We start from the raw sequence: 14,742 nt of genomic DNA on the forward strand, positions 1-14,742 counted from the left end.
CCACCCAGGCGCCCCTTGTGCCATTATTTTACCTTCTCTAGAAGATTCTTCTCCTTTCTTAAGAAAATAAAATTTTTTTTAATTTGTTCAATGCAACCATCCATCAGTCAAATGTTTTCTGGCTTTCCTCAGAATATTCCCGATCTGCTAAATAGTACAACTACTTCAGAGCAGCAGAGAATTCTCTTAGAACCAAAATTTAATCATTTGATTTACTATTTTCCTTTATCATAATACAGTCTCTCTCCTCTTTGATAGCTGTTTTCCTAGATTACAAATAAATTCCTTGCATGTAATATTTATAACATGATGAAAAGCATCTCAAGAAAACTGCTATGAATATGTTTAATTTGTCAAAAAGCAAACATTCCTCAACAAAGTGAACCAAAAACATAGCTAGTTTTTTTTCAAATAATAAATATTTTCATGAGGCCTTAATCCTTGAGGAAAGAACATTACCTAACTGCATGTGTATCTTGCCGCAAAATCAAGGATAAGGTTGATAACAACCTCTAAAAATGCCCTCAACTAAGTAACTAAAACAAAGAAAAACTTTCCATTAAAAAGATTCTAAAATCCACCTTAAGAAACACTTGGTAAAATTTAAATAGCTTCAAGATTCTGGACTGTGGTCAGAACCCTAAGTATAAAAGCCTAAAAGTAAAGGTCTTTGTTTCTGATACATTGGGGTCCTACACCATTCAAAATGTTATATACACTCATATGTGCATTATGAGAAGAAAGAAAGCTATATGGTCAACTGGTTTTCTTCATTACAATGGCCATCTGTTCTAGGATAGAAAATACCTGAAAGCACAAATAAATTAAACCTGATGATGACCTATAACACATCTCCAGTCATTGGGTCCTGTCTGGGACCTAACAGGATCTATTATTTTGGAAGAAACCATTTACAATGTCTGAAAACTTGAGATGCTAAAGGGAGGTGGTACTGAGAATGAGTTTTCTGGGCCTGACTTAGAAAAAGCTGAAAACTATTATAGGAGGGAAGGAGGACTGAATTCCTACAGTCACCCCAAAGCTCAGTTAACTGTGGTGGACAACATGGCCGAGGAAGTGGATGGTGGTAGCAGAGACTATGGAGACTTCTCAGACCACGCTGCAAGATGGACAAGGAGGGCTAACACTGCTGGTTGGGGCCCCATTCTAAATATATCACCTCGATCCAAAAAACCATACAAGTTTTCTCATGCTGTCTACTTTCCTTAATGAATCTCAAATGAAACTTTATACGACTTTATCCTTGAGAGTTTCGGCAAGCGAGAAGAAATCTGTTCCTCGCCAGCTGTAAACTCCCTGATGGCAGACTCCATGTCTGACGGTGCTCCTATCCCTTTCATCTTTCAGGCATCACCAACCGCCCCCTCCGCCCCCTCCGCCCCCGCCCCAGCCTAGCCTGGCCTTTCCACTCAACACACATCCGACAAAGAAATAGACGAGTTTCTATAATATATATCCTATAGTAACTCATCCAGTGGTAGTTTTGCTAAAACAGACACCACTTTATTGATTTTCATTTTTGGCAGAGAAACTCTGTTTCTGTAATTAGCATGTAATAGTAACAGTCTTGTTTAATATCCAACTATTTTCCACAGATGATTAATCACAAGTAACACTGCCAAAATAGGATCTCTTAAAAATGTGGAAAGAGGAGGACCGAAGAGGGCGGTGGAGGAAGACCACCCCTGGCTCACCTCATCCGTGGACACAACAGACAACAGGTACATCTGTGTGACTAACCCTAAATAGGACCTGACGACAGCAGAACAGATCTTGCAGCTAATCACAGCGGAGGCAACACTGGAAACGGGAGGAGGAACAGAGCTGTGGTTGGGAACCAAACCCCCAGTGACACCGACCACAGGAGAGAGCAGGGACAAGGGAGATCACACCGGACACCAGATACCCCAGCACAGGGAACACAAGCACCCACTGCCTCTGGCCTTGAAAACTAGCGACGCTTAACTTAGGGAGCTTTTAAAATCAGCGGGGCTTAACTCTGGGTACCTTAAAAATCAGTGGGATTAACTCCAAGAGATCAAGAGGACATAGGAAACTGAGTCCCCACCCTTAAAGAGCCAGCATATTAAACAGCTCCACCCAAGCACAGCACAACACCAGGAGCTTGAGAAGTGCTCATGGAATATGTGCAGGAGATTTACTTACGAATCTCAAACGTGCACTAGAGGGGCAGGGGTCTTCAGAAGACCTCCCCGAGAACAAAGCGCTGGCAAACACCATTTCTCATCCCCGCTCTTGGCCTAGCTAGCCGGACTTTTGCGGGAACCAGCACTAACACTCCCCACCTGTCTAGCTAGTACTGTACCCTGTCCCCTCGTGTGCTCCTGTGGACCGGCCCCATCTAACCTGCCCGCCGTGGCAGGCATCCCTCCAAAGCGGCTCCTGCCCTGCCACACACTGCAAGCAGCCCTGGCAGGGCTCGGGGCCACTCCAAAAGTGCCACCTGCCCCGGGGAGAGGGAGAGGAAAGCCCACGCAGCACGGCGTCCAGCTGCAGTAGCTGAGCCTTTTCGCTAGCTACGCAGGGACAGAGCCTTGCCATTCAGTGGGCCCGCAGCTGCGGCAGAGGCTGACTGCAAACACCTAGTCTGATCACTGACTTTACCCACCTACAAGCCCAGGTAATCCTCAGACGGGCACCTCAACAGCACAAGGACCAAACCCTGTCCAACACACCCACAGCACACGAAAGTGGGTCACTGCAGCTGACTGGGCTGAAGACAAACGTGGCTCAGCCACGACAGCACGGTGCATGCCGTCCACATAGGAGACGCCTCTGGAGCACCTGCTTCTGGTGCCCAGTGCGCACTGTGCTACAGGGCATCACATGACCTCTTCTATGCAAGGCCACTTCTTTCAAGGCTGGGAGATGTAGCTGACTTCCCTAATACACAGAAACAAAGTTAGACAGAAACAAAGAGTCAGGAGTGTGTCCCAAATGAAAGAACAGGACAAAAATCACAGCAAAAGAGCTAAATGAGCAAAGATAAGCAAAATGCCTGATAAAAAAATAAGAGGAATGGTCATAAAGATACTGGACTTGAAAAAAGAATGGATAAACTAAGAACTTCAACAAAGAGAAAATGTGAAACAGAACCAGAGATGGGGAACTCAATAAGTAGAATTAAAAAAACACACTAGAGGGAACCAACAGCAGATCAGGGGAGGCAGAAGAATGGATCAGTGATCCAGAAGATGGGGCAATGGAAAGCAATTAAGCTGAACAGCAAAACAAAAAAAGAATAAAAAATGAGAGTATGTTAAGGAACTCAGAGACATCATCAACTGTATTAACAAGTGCATCGTAGGGATCCTAGGAGGAGAAAATATAAAAAGGCAGAACTCTTATTTGAAGAAATAACAGCTGAAACACCTTGCCTAACCCAGAAAAGGAAAGAGACATCTGGATCCAGAAAGCACAGAAAACCCCTAACAAGATTAACCCAAGGATGTCCACACCAAGGCACAAAATAATTAAAATGTAAAAAAAAGTAACAATAAAGAGAGAATTTTAAAAGTAGCATGAGAAAACACAGTTACATACAAGGGAAATCCCATAAGGCTTTGGCAGATACATTCAAAGTGCTGAAAGGAAAAAACCTGCAAGCGGGGATACTATCCAGCAGGATTTTTATTCAGAATTGAAGATGAGATAAGGAGTTTCCCCAAACAAACATTAAAAGAGATCATCGCCACTAAAACATCCTTATAGGAAGTGTTAAAGGGACTTGAGGGGAAAGGAAAGGCCATAACTAGAAGAAGTTATGAAAGGAAAAAAAAACTTCACAGATAAAAGCAAACTTCTAATAAATGTAGATTAATCATTTAAGAAAGTATGGAGGTTTAAATACAAAAGTAGTAAAATCAATTATATGTACCAAACTCAGCCAAGGGATTTCACATTTTACAACATAAAAAGATGTAAAATATGATATCACATACATAAGACATGGACAGGGTAAGTAAAAATTTAGTGCTTTTAAAATATGTTCAAACTTAAGCAACCATAACTTCACACAGACTTCTATACACATTAAGATATACATGAACCTAATGGTAACCACAAATCAAAAACCTGTAATAGATATACAACAAATAAAGATAAAGAAATTCAGGCATAACACTAAAGAAAGCCATCAAACCACAAGGGAAGAGAGCAAGAGAAGAAGAAAGGAATAGAGAACTATAAAAACATACTGTGTATGTGCATTACACCATACACAAAAATAAACTTAAACTAAAAACCTAAATGTGAGACCAAAACCATAAAACCCCTAGAAGATAACATAGGCAATAATCTCTCTGACGTAGCCATATTTTTCTACGTATGACTCCAGAGGCAAGGGAAACAAAAGCAAAAATAAACTATCGGGACTACACCAAAATAAAAAGCTTTTGCACAGCAAAGGAAACCATCAACAAAACAAAAAGCAACCTATTAAATGGGAGAAGATATTTGCAAATGACAGATCTGATAAAGGGTTAGTATCCAAGTTATACAAAGAACTTACACAACTCAACACCGAAGAATTCAATTAAAAAAAAAATGCACAGAGGACTTGAGTAAACATTTTTTCCAAAGACGACATCCAGATGGCCAACAGACACATGACAAGAGGCTCAACATCCCTAATCATCAAGAAAATGCAAATCAAAACCACAATGAGACATCACCTTGTATGTGTCAGAATGGCTAGAATCAAAAAGACACGAAATAACAAATGTGGGTGAGATTGTGGAGAATAAGGAACCCTTGTGCCCTGTTGGGAGAAATGTAAATTGGTGCAACTACCGTGGAAAACAATTTGGACATTTTTCAAAAACTTAAAAATAGAAATACCATATGATCCAGTAATATGACCACTAGTATTTACCCAAAAAACCACAAGAACACTAATTTGAAAAGATATATACACCCCTATTTATAGCAGTTATTATTTACAACAACCAAGATATGGCAGTAATCCAAGTGTCCATTTATAGATGAATGGATAAAGAAGATGTGGTACATATGCATGCATGTATACATGTACGTACACACACACACACACACACACACACACACACACACAAGGAATATTACTCAGCCATAAAATAAGAATGAGATCTTGCCTTTTGTAATAACATGGATGGACCTAGAGTGTATATGCTAAGTGAAATATGTCAGGGAAAGACAAATACCATGATTTCAATTACATATGGAATCTAAAAAACAAAACAAACGAACAAATAAGACACAAAGAAACAAACAAACCTAAAACCAGACTTAACCGCAGAGAACAAACTGGTGGTTGCCAGAGGGAAGGAGGGTGAGAAGATGGGTAAAATAAATACAACTTCCAGTTATAAAATAAGTCATTGGGCACCTGGGTGTCTCAGTCGATTGAGCATCCAATTCTTGATTTCAGCTCAGGCTGTGATCTCACAGTTCGTGGGATCGAGCCCCGTGTCGGGCTCTGTGCTGACAGTGTGGAACCTGCTTGGGATTCTCTTTCTCCCTCTCTCTCTGTCCCTCTCCCGCTCGAATGTGCACGGTCTCTGTCTCTCTCTCTGTCTCTCTCACACACACACACACACACACACACACACACACGCTCTATCTCTCAAAATAAATAAATTTTTATTCACTGTGTGAGCACTGAGGAATGTAGAAAATTTTGGATCAATATGTTGCACAACTGAAACTGACATAACACTGTATGTTAATTGCACTTCAAATAAAAAAAGGTGGAAAAAAATTCATGATAAAAAAAGTTTGAGGTAACTTGAATTTAGAAATCTATGCAGAAATCACAAAACGAACACTGATTTCTTTTTCTGAAGATGAGGTGACCATACAACTTATCTTCCATCCTAGAATACTTTTAAGAGTACGAGGTGATAATAGCACCACCACCAGGGCAGCATGGGTAAACCTAGACATTTGGTCACTGTAAAAGGGAGAAAAATGAGGACAAGAACTATTCACACATTGTGATTTTTCTTATTCAGGAGAGATAAACAGTACAGTTTGCATGGAAGTGAAGATCAGATCCTAGAGATAATTTCCTATGACACATTCTCAGATGAACAAAGATTTACAAATAAACAGAAACTCACCTCTGGTTTAGGGACAAAAGCCCGACCCGGAATGGTCAAGATGTGCTGAACGTTGCAGAGGTACTGGGCCATAACAGAAAGGCGACTGCGCTGTTTGCTTCCTGTACTGGCTGTAAGTCTCTATGGGACAAAAAGGAATTTTTAGCAAATAATTAATCCAATCTGATTAGACGGAATGCAGCCAACATCCTATTATCTGTGGACACTAGATGGAGTGTTGAGATAAATTTTAAAACTATAGGCTATCTGACACATGATACACAGGCAGCATGGGGAACATTTTCCTCCAATATCAGCAGAAGCAAACCTAGGAAATGTGAATTATATCCTATATAATGCACTCAAAAACCCAGTAAGAAAACTTCCCTATCACTGGATGCTGGGGATTTTCAAATCACTGTTACATTATGTAGAAGGTCCTATACGAAACAAATATCAGTCTATATTTTATGAATGAAGAAATTAGTAAGCATAATTAAGAACTAAAAAGACTGATTTAATTTTATGAATTACCAAAATATATGAAGGAACATTTTCAACAGTGTGCTTTTCTTTATTTAAATCTAATAAGACTTAGGGTCGCCTGGGTGGCCCAGTCGGTTAAGCGGCCGACTTCGGCTCAGGTCATGATCCCACGGTCTAGGAGTGAGAGCCCTATGTCAGGCTCAGTGCTGACAGCTCAGAGCCCGGAGTCTGCTTCAGATTCTGTGTCTCCGGGTCTCTCTGCCCCTCCCCCATTTACACTCTGTCTCTTTCGCTCTCAAACATAAACATTAAAAAAATCTTTTAATCTAATAAAACTTTGAATATTCAGAACTCTTGGAGAGTGTTCTTTTGTTTTTGCAAAAACCAGGAATTTCATCTTGTAAGAACCTAAACAATTTTAAAACGAGGCGTATCTAAATTTTTTTTCACTGTTTTATTTATTTTTGAGACAGAGAATGAGCAGGGGAAGGGCAGAGAGAGAGGGAGACACAGAATCCGAAGCAGGCTCCAGGCTCTGAGCTGTCAGCACAGAGCCCAACGCGGGGCTTGAACTCAGTAACCACGAGATCATGACCTGAGCCGAAGTCGGACGCTTAACCGACTGAGCCACCCAGGCGCCCCAAAACCAGGTATATCTAAATTAACTCATAATTGCAATGCAATTTCAACCAAAATCTCAAGGGATGTTTGGAAGGAAATTTACATTAAATTCCCTAAAATTTTATATGGAAAGACAAAGGGCCCAGGGTAGCCAGAAAGCTCCTGAAGAACATCAACATGGGGCAGGCTGGGGCAGACTCACCCCACCAGACATCCAAATTAAGGCCAAGTATGGCATTGCTCTAGGCACAGACCAACAGAACAATGGCCTTGGAAACAGACCCAAGCACGTGTGGATGTTTGCTGTGTGACAGATGTAAGGCAGCCACCACTAACAGAAGAAGGATGGGCCACTCAATCTGTGATACTGGTAGAAGTAGGTATATCTACAGGAGAAAAGAGTAACTCCCCATCTCGTACCATAACCAAAAATAAATTCCAAATGCGTTCACAAAAAATAAAGAGCAAAACTTTAAAATTTTTATAAGTATTTATTACTCCATGTTAGGCAAAAAGTTCTTGAAGGTGCAAAAGCAAAAGCCGTAAGAGACTGATCTTTTACTCTATTAAAATTTAAAACTTCCATAATAAAAAAACACTATAAACATAAGTCACAGAGAGATGGTATTTGAAACTCCTTTGACAAAGGATTAGTGTTCAAAACATAGGAGAACTCCTACACATCAGTAACTGAAAGATAAACAATAGAAAATATGCTAAGAAATACACTAAGAGCACCCAAATGAACCATAGCCATGAACTATGCTCAACCACATTACAAATTAAGGACATACACATTTCAGCTATAATGAGATAAGCTTTCCCATCCACGAAATGAACGAAATTTCAACAACAACAACAAAAAGAGCCTGGCAGAACCTAGAATTGGTGAATATATGGAGCCAGAGGAACCCCCACCTACCGCTAGGGAGAACAGGTACAAGCACTCTGCATTACAATTTGGCAAAATATACCGGAGAGCCGAAGCGGAGGACACCCTCATGACCCTTTAGGTCTACCTTCAGGACGTGTCCTAGAGAACAGTACATATACTTCCACAAGGAGATACCGTGGAAGAATGTTCCCTACCACATCATACGTGCATAGCGTCAAAAATGGTGAAAAAAACATAAAGGCCCATCAACAGGAATGAATAAGCAAACTGTGGTAATTTTGACAATGGAACACTAAGTAACAGTTAAAATGAGTAAGAAGGTGTTACCAGCACAGATCCCAAAATAGAGCAGAAAATAATGAAGTGGCAGAAAACATGTGGAGTATGACTCCATGCATATAAAAACTTCAAAACATGACCCCTCATTGTTTCCTGTGTGAACATATATGTATCTGCAAAACACATGCATGGGAATGATGAGTATCAATTTTGAGTACAACTCACAGGAGAGAAAGAAAGGGGGCAGAAGAGGGTTTTAAGCATATCTGTAACATTTTATTTCTTAAAAAAAAAGACAAAAATATGGCAATATGTTAAGATTAGACATAACTGAGTGGAGGATGAAAAAAAATGAGGCACACTGACTTTTCAAAAATGTATCCTGCTTCTCTGTGTTCTTAGAGTTTACTGGATACTCTGAGCCTCTTCTAAGTGATACAGGGTCAGCCTTACAAACGCCAATGGCTGCTGGATTAATCGCAGGGTTGAGCACGTCGGCCGTGTGCCACACCACTAAATGAATGAGTGTTTACCGCACTGCGTTTTGTCTTCTTGCTTCACTGTCATGTGCAGATCCCTAAAATTCCCTATTATTTGCTACTTCTGACCTGTTTGGACACGAAAACCACATAATTTGGCTCGCGAGAGCTTTGCCTTACGTAGGTTTTAAAACTGAGATGCTCGGGGCGCCTGGGTGGCTCGGTCGGTTAAGCATCCGACTTTGGTTCAAGTCATGATCTCACAGTTCGTGGGTTCGAGGCCCACCTCAAGCTCTGTGCTGTCACCCGGGAACCTGCTTCAGATGCTGTGTCTCCCTCTCTCTCTGCCCCTCCCCTGCTTGTGCTCTGTCTCACTCTCGAAAACAAACGAACGTTAAAAAAAAATTATTAAACTGAGATGCTCAGAAAATTTCCTGTGGGGAAAGTAATAGATTTCGTAGCATCTGTTTTGTTACTCAGAAGCCATCCCTTCACCTCATCCCTCTTTTTAAATTACCTGGCTCTGGTCTATATTTAGACAGTTGAAGTGACTGGGAGGCCCAGTTCAGGATAAGTGATAGGCTGCTACAATATAAATTATAAAGCAAATTGTTCCTTAGTAAACTGTAAAACCAAGAAATGCAGATATTCAAGCAAAAAAAAAAAAAAAAACAACAACAAAACAAGACAAACACCAGAAGCACGTATTTAAAGAATAAGCTTATGGATCAAAGGGTCAAAAATATTTCTAGTTCCTCTCGAATTTCTTTTGGAGCTTAAATGTACCATTACCATGAAAGTAAAAACTTCAAAGTGCACTGCACAATTGGCACAATTCAAAGCAGTTGTGTAAAACTAAAATCTAGCGTGAACTTAATCCCCCCAAAAAATAAATAAATAAATAAACCAGGGGTGCCTGGTTGGCTCAGTCAGTTGAGCGTCTGACTTCACCTCAGGTCATGACCTCACAGTTTAGGAGATCGAGCCCCACATAGGGCTCTCTGCTGTCAGTGCAGAGCCTGCCTCGGATCCTTTTGTACCCCTCTCTCTCAACCCCTCCCCCCAACTCTCTCTCTCTCTCTCAAAAATGAATGAACATTAAAAAAAAAGAAAGTCTGCATATGAAAATTAGTATTTACGCTGGATTGTTTTCCAATATTTTACCTTGTATCTCAAAGGTGTTCTCGCTGATGAATTCAACAAAATTTTAAAAATCACTTTAACCAAAGAGCAAACCAGTGAGGCACAGAGGGTAAACGAATTGGACGTGAAGGCATTCTTAAGTATATTTCACTCAGGGTGCTAGGTAGGCCTCCACTCCTGCCAGTAAAGCCTGACCCCTCAACTTGACCCATCCAAACTTTGCAGCAAATACACCTAGGCTGTGGAGATGAAAATGTGTGGATAACCCACCTGAATTCAGAAGAAAGCAGCACACTCATTATGGAAAAATTCAAGCCACACAACAGAAAGCTCTGCAAAAGGTTTCGTTAAAAACTGGCACAAGAGGGGCACCTGTGTGGCTCAGCTGTTTAAGCAGCTGACTTCTGTTCAGGTCATGATCTCGCAGTTTGTGCGTTTGAGCCCCGCATCGGGCTCTGTGCTGACAGTTCAGAGCCCGGAGCCTGCTTCGGATTCTGTGTCTCCCTCTCTCTCTGCCCCTCCCCCACTCCTGCTCAGTCTCTAAAAATTAAATAAACATTAAAAAAACATTTTTAACCTCCCCCCCCAAAAAAAACAACAACAATAACAACAAACTAGCACAAGAGTTACATGGTCAAAATCAGTCATCCAAACAGGACTTAATATTTCTATGATAGATACGTTATATGTAAAGCTATTAAAGTTCAAACTCTGTTACAAGGTAGAGATTTTAACAACAAAAGGCCAGGAAACCAAACCAGTTAATTTTTCAGTAAAAGGAAACCTCTAACCCTGGAGATTTTAAAAGCCTTCTGAGGCAGTTTAAGAAAAACCAGGGGTCAAAGATTTCACAAAGACAGTGTTATTTTCTTCCTCATTCATCTAAAATCATTTTAAGTAGAAAAATTAGGCTTATTCTTGGGAAGCTACATAGCCAAGTATCAGGGACACTGAAAACGACATACTTCCTGGCAAGGTAACTCCCTCCCTCCCTCCCTGCTAGGGATGGACCATTAAGCAGCAGGGGCCCCTGAAGATGGGAGGAGAGCAACAAGCTGCTCCTGGACCCAGAAAGGAAAGACCACAGGTCCAGTCACACGGAGAACTTAAACATCGTGACTGCAGCAGAAAACACATGACCTGGGTTCAAGTTCAGCTTTCCCTGTAACTAGCTCCGTGACCTTCTGCCAGATGTTAACTTACGTTGAGCCTCAGTTTCATCATCTATGAAATGAGGTTAGAGGAGATTTGTTAAGGTCTCATTTACTGCTACACAGTCTGATTCTATTTTATGAGCTGGAACTTTATACTGTCTATATGTTCTTTAATGTGTGCGAGCTGAATTCTTAGCTTTAGACCCTGCAGACCTGGAGAGAAGAGGACTGTGCTCAGTTGCTTCTGCTCTAGAACTCAACAAAGCCAAGCAAAGTGAATGCCTAACGAGCGCTATCTGTGGAATATAAAATTACAAATATGACACTGTCAAGAGCAAACAGAGGGTATATGAGAAAATATTGCTCACCATATATTGTCCTGTTTAGACTTTCACTCGCAAAATGTGAAAATTGGTCAGAGGACCAGTGTTAACCATGCTTCTGGAGCATTCCATAAATTATAGACTCAGTGTAAACTCTTCTTGATACCCGTACTAAAATTTAACTAAAATCAACATTTTTTTTCTGGTTAAAGAAAAATAATTGCATATGCTGAAGTTAAAGCAACACTGTTATTAATAATCACAACTGACATTCTGAGTCACTGAAAATATTCCTCCACCTCTTAAGCCTCTGTTCCTTTGCATTTTCTCCCAAAAGAATTAGAGTACATAGTGTTTTGCATCTCTATTGTGTTATTCGAGAACAGAAATACCATAATAATCATGTCATCTGAGAAAATAAAAGTCCAAGAACAAATCAAAAGGCTGAGAAAACAAGAAAACTATTAATATATGCTCAACTCAAACACACAGAAGAGAGTTAGAATCATAAGCCGGGAATGACATGGGCCTTAGGAAAGTAGTGATGCCTTACAGTTCCTAACAAACACAAAAGGGCCCTACGTTTTTGGGATGGAAAATTCTAAAATGGCTGAGAAAAAGATTTTATGGCTAAATACCCTAAAGCAAAGGTTCCTATCCTCGGCATTGCTGACGTTTTAGGCTGGTAAATGTGGAGCGATTCTCTGTTGTTGGGGCTATCTTGCACACTGAAGGATGTCTACTGGCATCCCTAACCTCTACCCACTAGACACCAAAAGCACCCCCCAGTTGCGACAACCAAAAATATCTCCAGACGGGCAGAAGTGAGGAATACAGCAAAGCAGGAGGATCCCGAGCTCACTCCCGTGAACATAGCACAGCTTTAGCTGCGTACAGAGCAACTCTCCCTGAGAATGACCTGACGACTGGGAGAACAGTGGAGGTAGCTGTAAATATAAAGACAAAGCCTCAAAAAGGGAAAGAGGGACAAAGACATGGTCAGGTCAGGAACCAAACCCAAGAGTGAGAGAAGATATATCCCAGGTGCAAACATCCTCCCTGAGAAGTGAGGGGTTACAGCCCCACACCAGGCACCTCCCACCCTGGGGATCTGCACCAGGAAGTTAAGTTCCCATAACGTCTGTTTCTGAAAATCAGCTGGGTTTTGCTTTGGGAGAATTGGAAGGCTAGTGGAAATGGAGATTCTGCGCTTAACGGGACTACACATAACCTCACTTGCTCCAAGACTCCGCAAAGAGGCAGCTGCTTGAAAAGTGGCCATATGTGCAGAAAATATATTGCCTGATTTTAGGGAGCAGGCCAAAGGGACAGGGCTGTGTAAGAACTTTACCCAAGAGTGGACATGCTGGCAGGCACTATTCTTCTTACCCTGTCAGCCTACGCGTCCGATGCTGGCGGGCACCAGTCTGACACTCTCCATATACCTTTCTGGCACCACTTGCCCTGCCCCGGTGTTCCCCTGAAGACCTGCATTGCCGAACCCGCCTTCCTGCCAGGTGCTCCTGGACTCCTACCCTGTACACCTGGCAGAGAGCCTCGTGGAGACTGCTGCCCCCAAAATCAACTCTTGCCGGGGAAGTGGGTGGGGCATCTCTGCCCCCCAGTGTACCTGTTGCAATCACAGCCTAGTGCCAACAGAGGGGTGCATACAGCCAACAGAGAACACCCCTGAAGCACATGGTTCTGGTGACTCACGGCACACCTTCCACATAAGGCCACTTCCTTCAAGCACAGGAATCCCAGCTGACCTACCTAGTATATAGAAACAAATACAGAGTTAGACAACATGAGCAGACAGTAGAAAAGGTTCCAAACAAAACAGGACAAAGCCTGAAAAAGAACTACACAAAAAGAGATAAGCAATCTACCTAATAAAGAGTTCAAAGTGATGGTTATAAAGATGTTCACCAAACTCGGGGGGAGTGGATCAACTCAGCAAGGACTTAAATAAAGAGATAGAAAATATAAAAAAGAGCCAGTTACAGCTGAAGAATACAATAACTGCAAGGGAAAACACAACAGAGGGTGTCAACAGCAAATCAGGGGATGCAAAAGAACAGATCAGTGATCTGGAGGACAGGGCAGTAGAAATCATTCAGGTTGAATGGCAAAAAGAAAAAAAGAATGAAAAAAATCAGGATGGGTTAAGGGACCTCTGGGACCACATTGGGCACACAACACCCATCTTATAAGGAGTCACACAGAAAGAAGAGAGAAAGGACCAGAAAACTTAATTTTAGGAAATAACGGAAAAAGCTACCTAACAAGGAAAAGAAAACACAGATCCACGTCCAGGAAGCAGAGATACCCTAAACAAGATGAACCCAAAGAGGTCCATATGGAGACAGATAATCATTAAAATCTCAAAAATTAAAGACAAAGAAAGAGTCTTAAAAGCAGCAAGAGAAAATCAACTGGTTATATAAAAGGAAATATCTATAAGAGCTGATTTTTCAGCAGAAAATCTGAAGGCCAGAACACATGAGATATTCAAAGTGCTGAAAGAAAAAAACCTACAACCAAGAATACTCTACCCAGCAAGAAATATTATCATTCAGAATTAAAGGTGAGATAGTTTCCCAGACAAACAAAAGTTAAAGAAGTTCATCACCACTAAACCAGCCCTTGCAAGAAACGTTTAAGGGATTTCTTTAAGCAAAACAGAAAATGCCATAACTAGATGAAAATCACAAAAGAAAAAATTTCACTGGTAACAGTATTATACTTTAAAGGTAGTAAATCAACCCCTCATAAAAGCTAGTATGAAGGTTCAGACAAAAGTAGTCAAATCAACCATACCTATGATAATTAGGAATACACAACATAAAAAGACATAAAATAGGACATCAAATACATAAAACAGGGGCAGGAAGGATAAAATTGTAATGCTTCTAGAATGGGTTCGAACTTAAGCAACCATCAAGTTAAATAGACTACAATGTTCGTAGGTTGTTATAGATAGCCAGAAGGCATGAGGTGGGGTCAAGGGAGATTGTTTTGTCTTTTAAAGTTTGTTTATTTATTTATGAGAGAGAGAGAGAGAGAGAGAGAGAGAGCGCGCGCGCGCGCGAGCGCCTGCACGCTAGCGTGCAAGAGCCAGCTCTGGAAGGCACACGCGGGGGGAAGGGCAGTGAAAAAGAGGGAGGGAGAGAATCCGATGCAGGCCCTGCAGAGCCTGACGTGGGGCTCGATCCCACAAACCAGGAGATCATGATCTGAGCT

At 41.3% G+C, this 14,742-nt stretch overlaps 1 protein-coding gene across 2 annotated transcripts in view; it reads right to left on the reverse strand.

Moving 5' to 3' along the window:
- The window catches only part of TFB1M (transcription factor B1, mitochondrial), a 64,726-nt gene that overhangs the window by 23,729 nt on the left and 26,255 nt on the right, over window positions 1–14,742 (reverse strand). For both annotated transcript variants that reach the window (XM_058735752.1, XM_058735753.1), the window contains exon 5: window positions 6,141–6,260. In XM_058735752.1, coding sequence (XP_058591735.1) covers window positions 6,141–6,260 — 120 coding nt within the window. The remainder of the gene's footprint in view (window positions 1–6,140; window positions 6,261–14,742) is intronic.

This window comes from Neofelis nebulosa, chromosome 6 (assembly GCF_028018385.1).
Source record: "Neofelis nebulosa isolate mNeoNeb1 chromosome 6, mNeoNeb1.pri, whole genome shotgun sequence".
In the NCBI taxonomy this organism is placed as follows: Eukaryota; Metazoa; Chordata; class Mammalia; order Carnivora; family Felidae; genus Neofelis; species Neofelis nebulosa.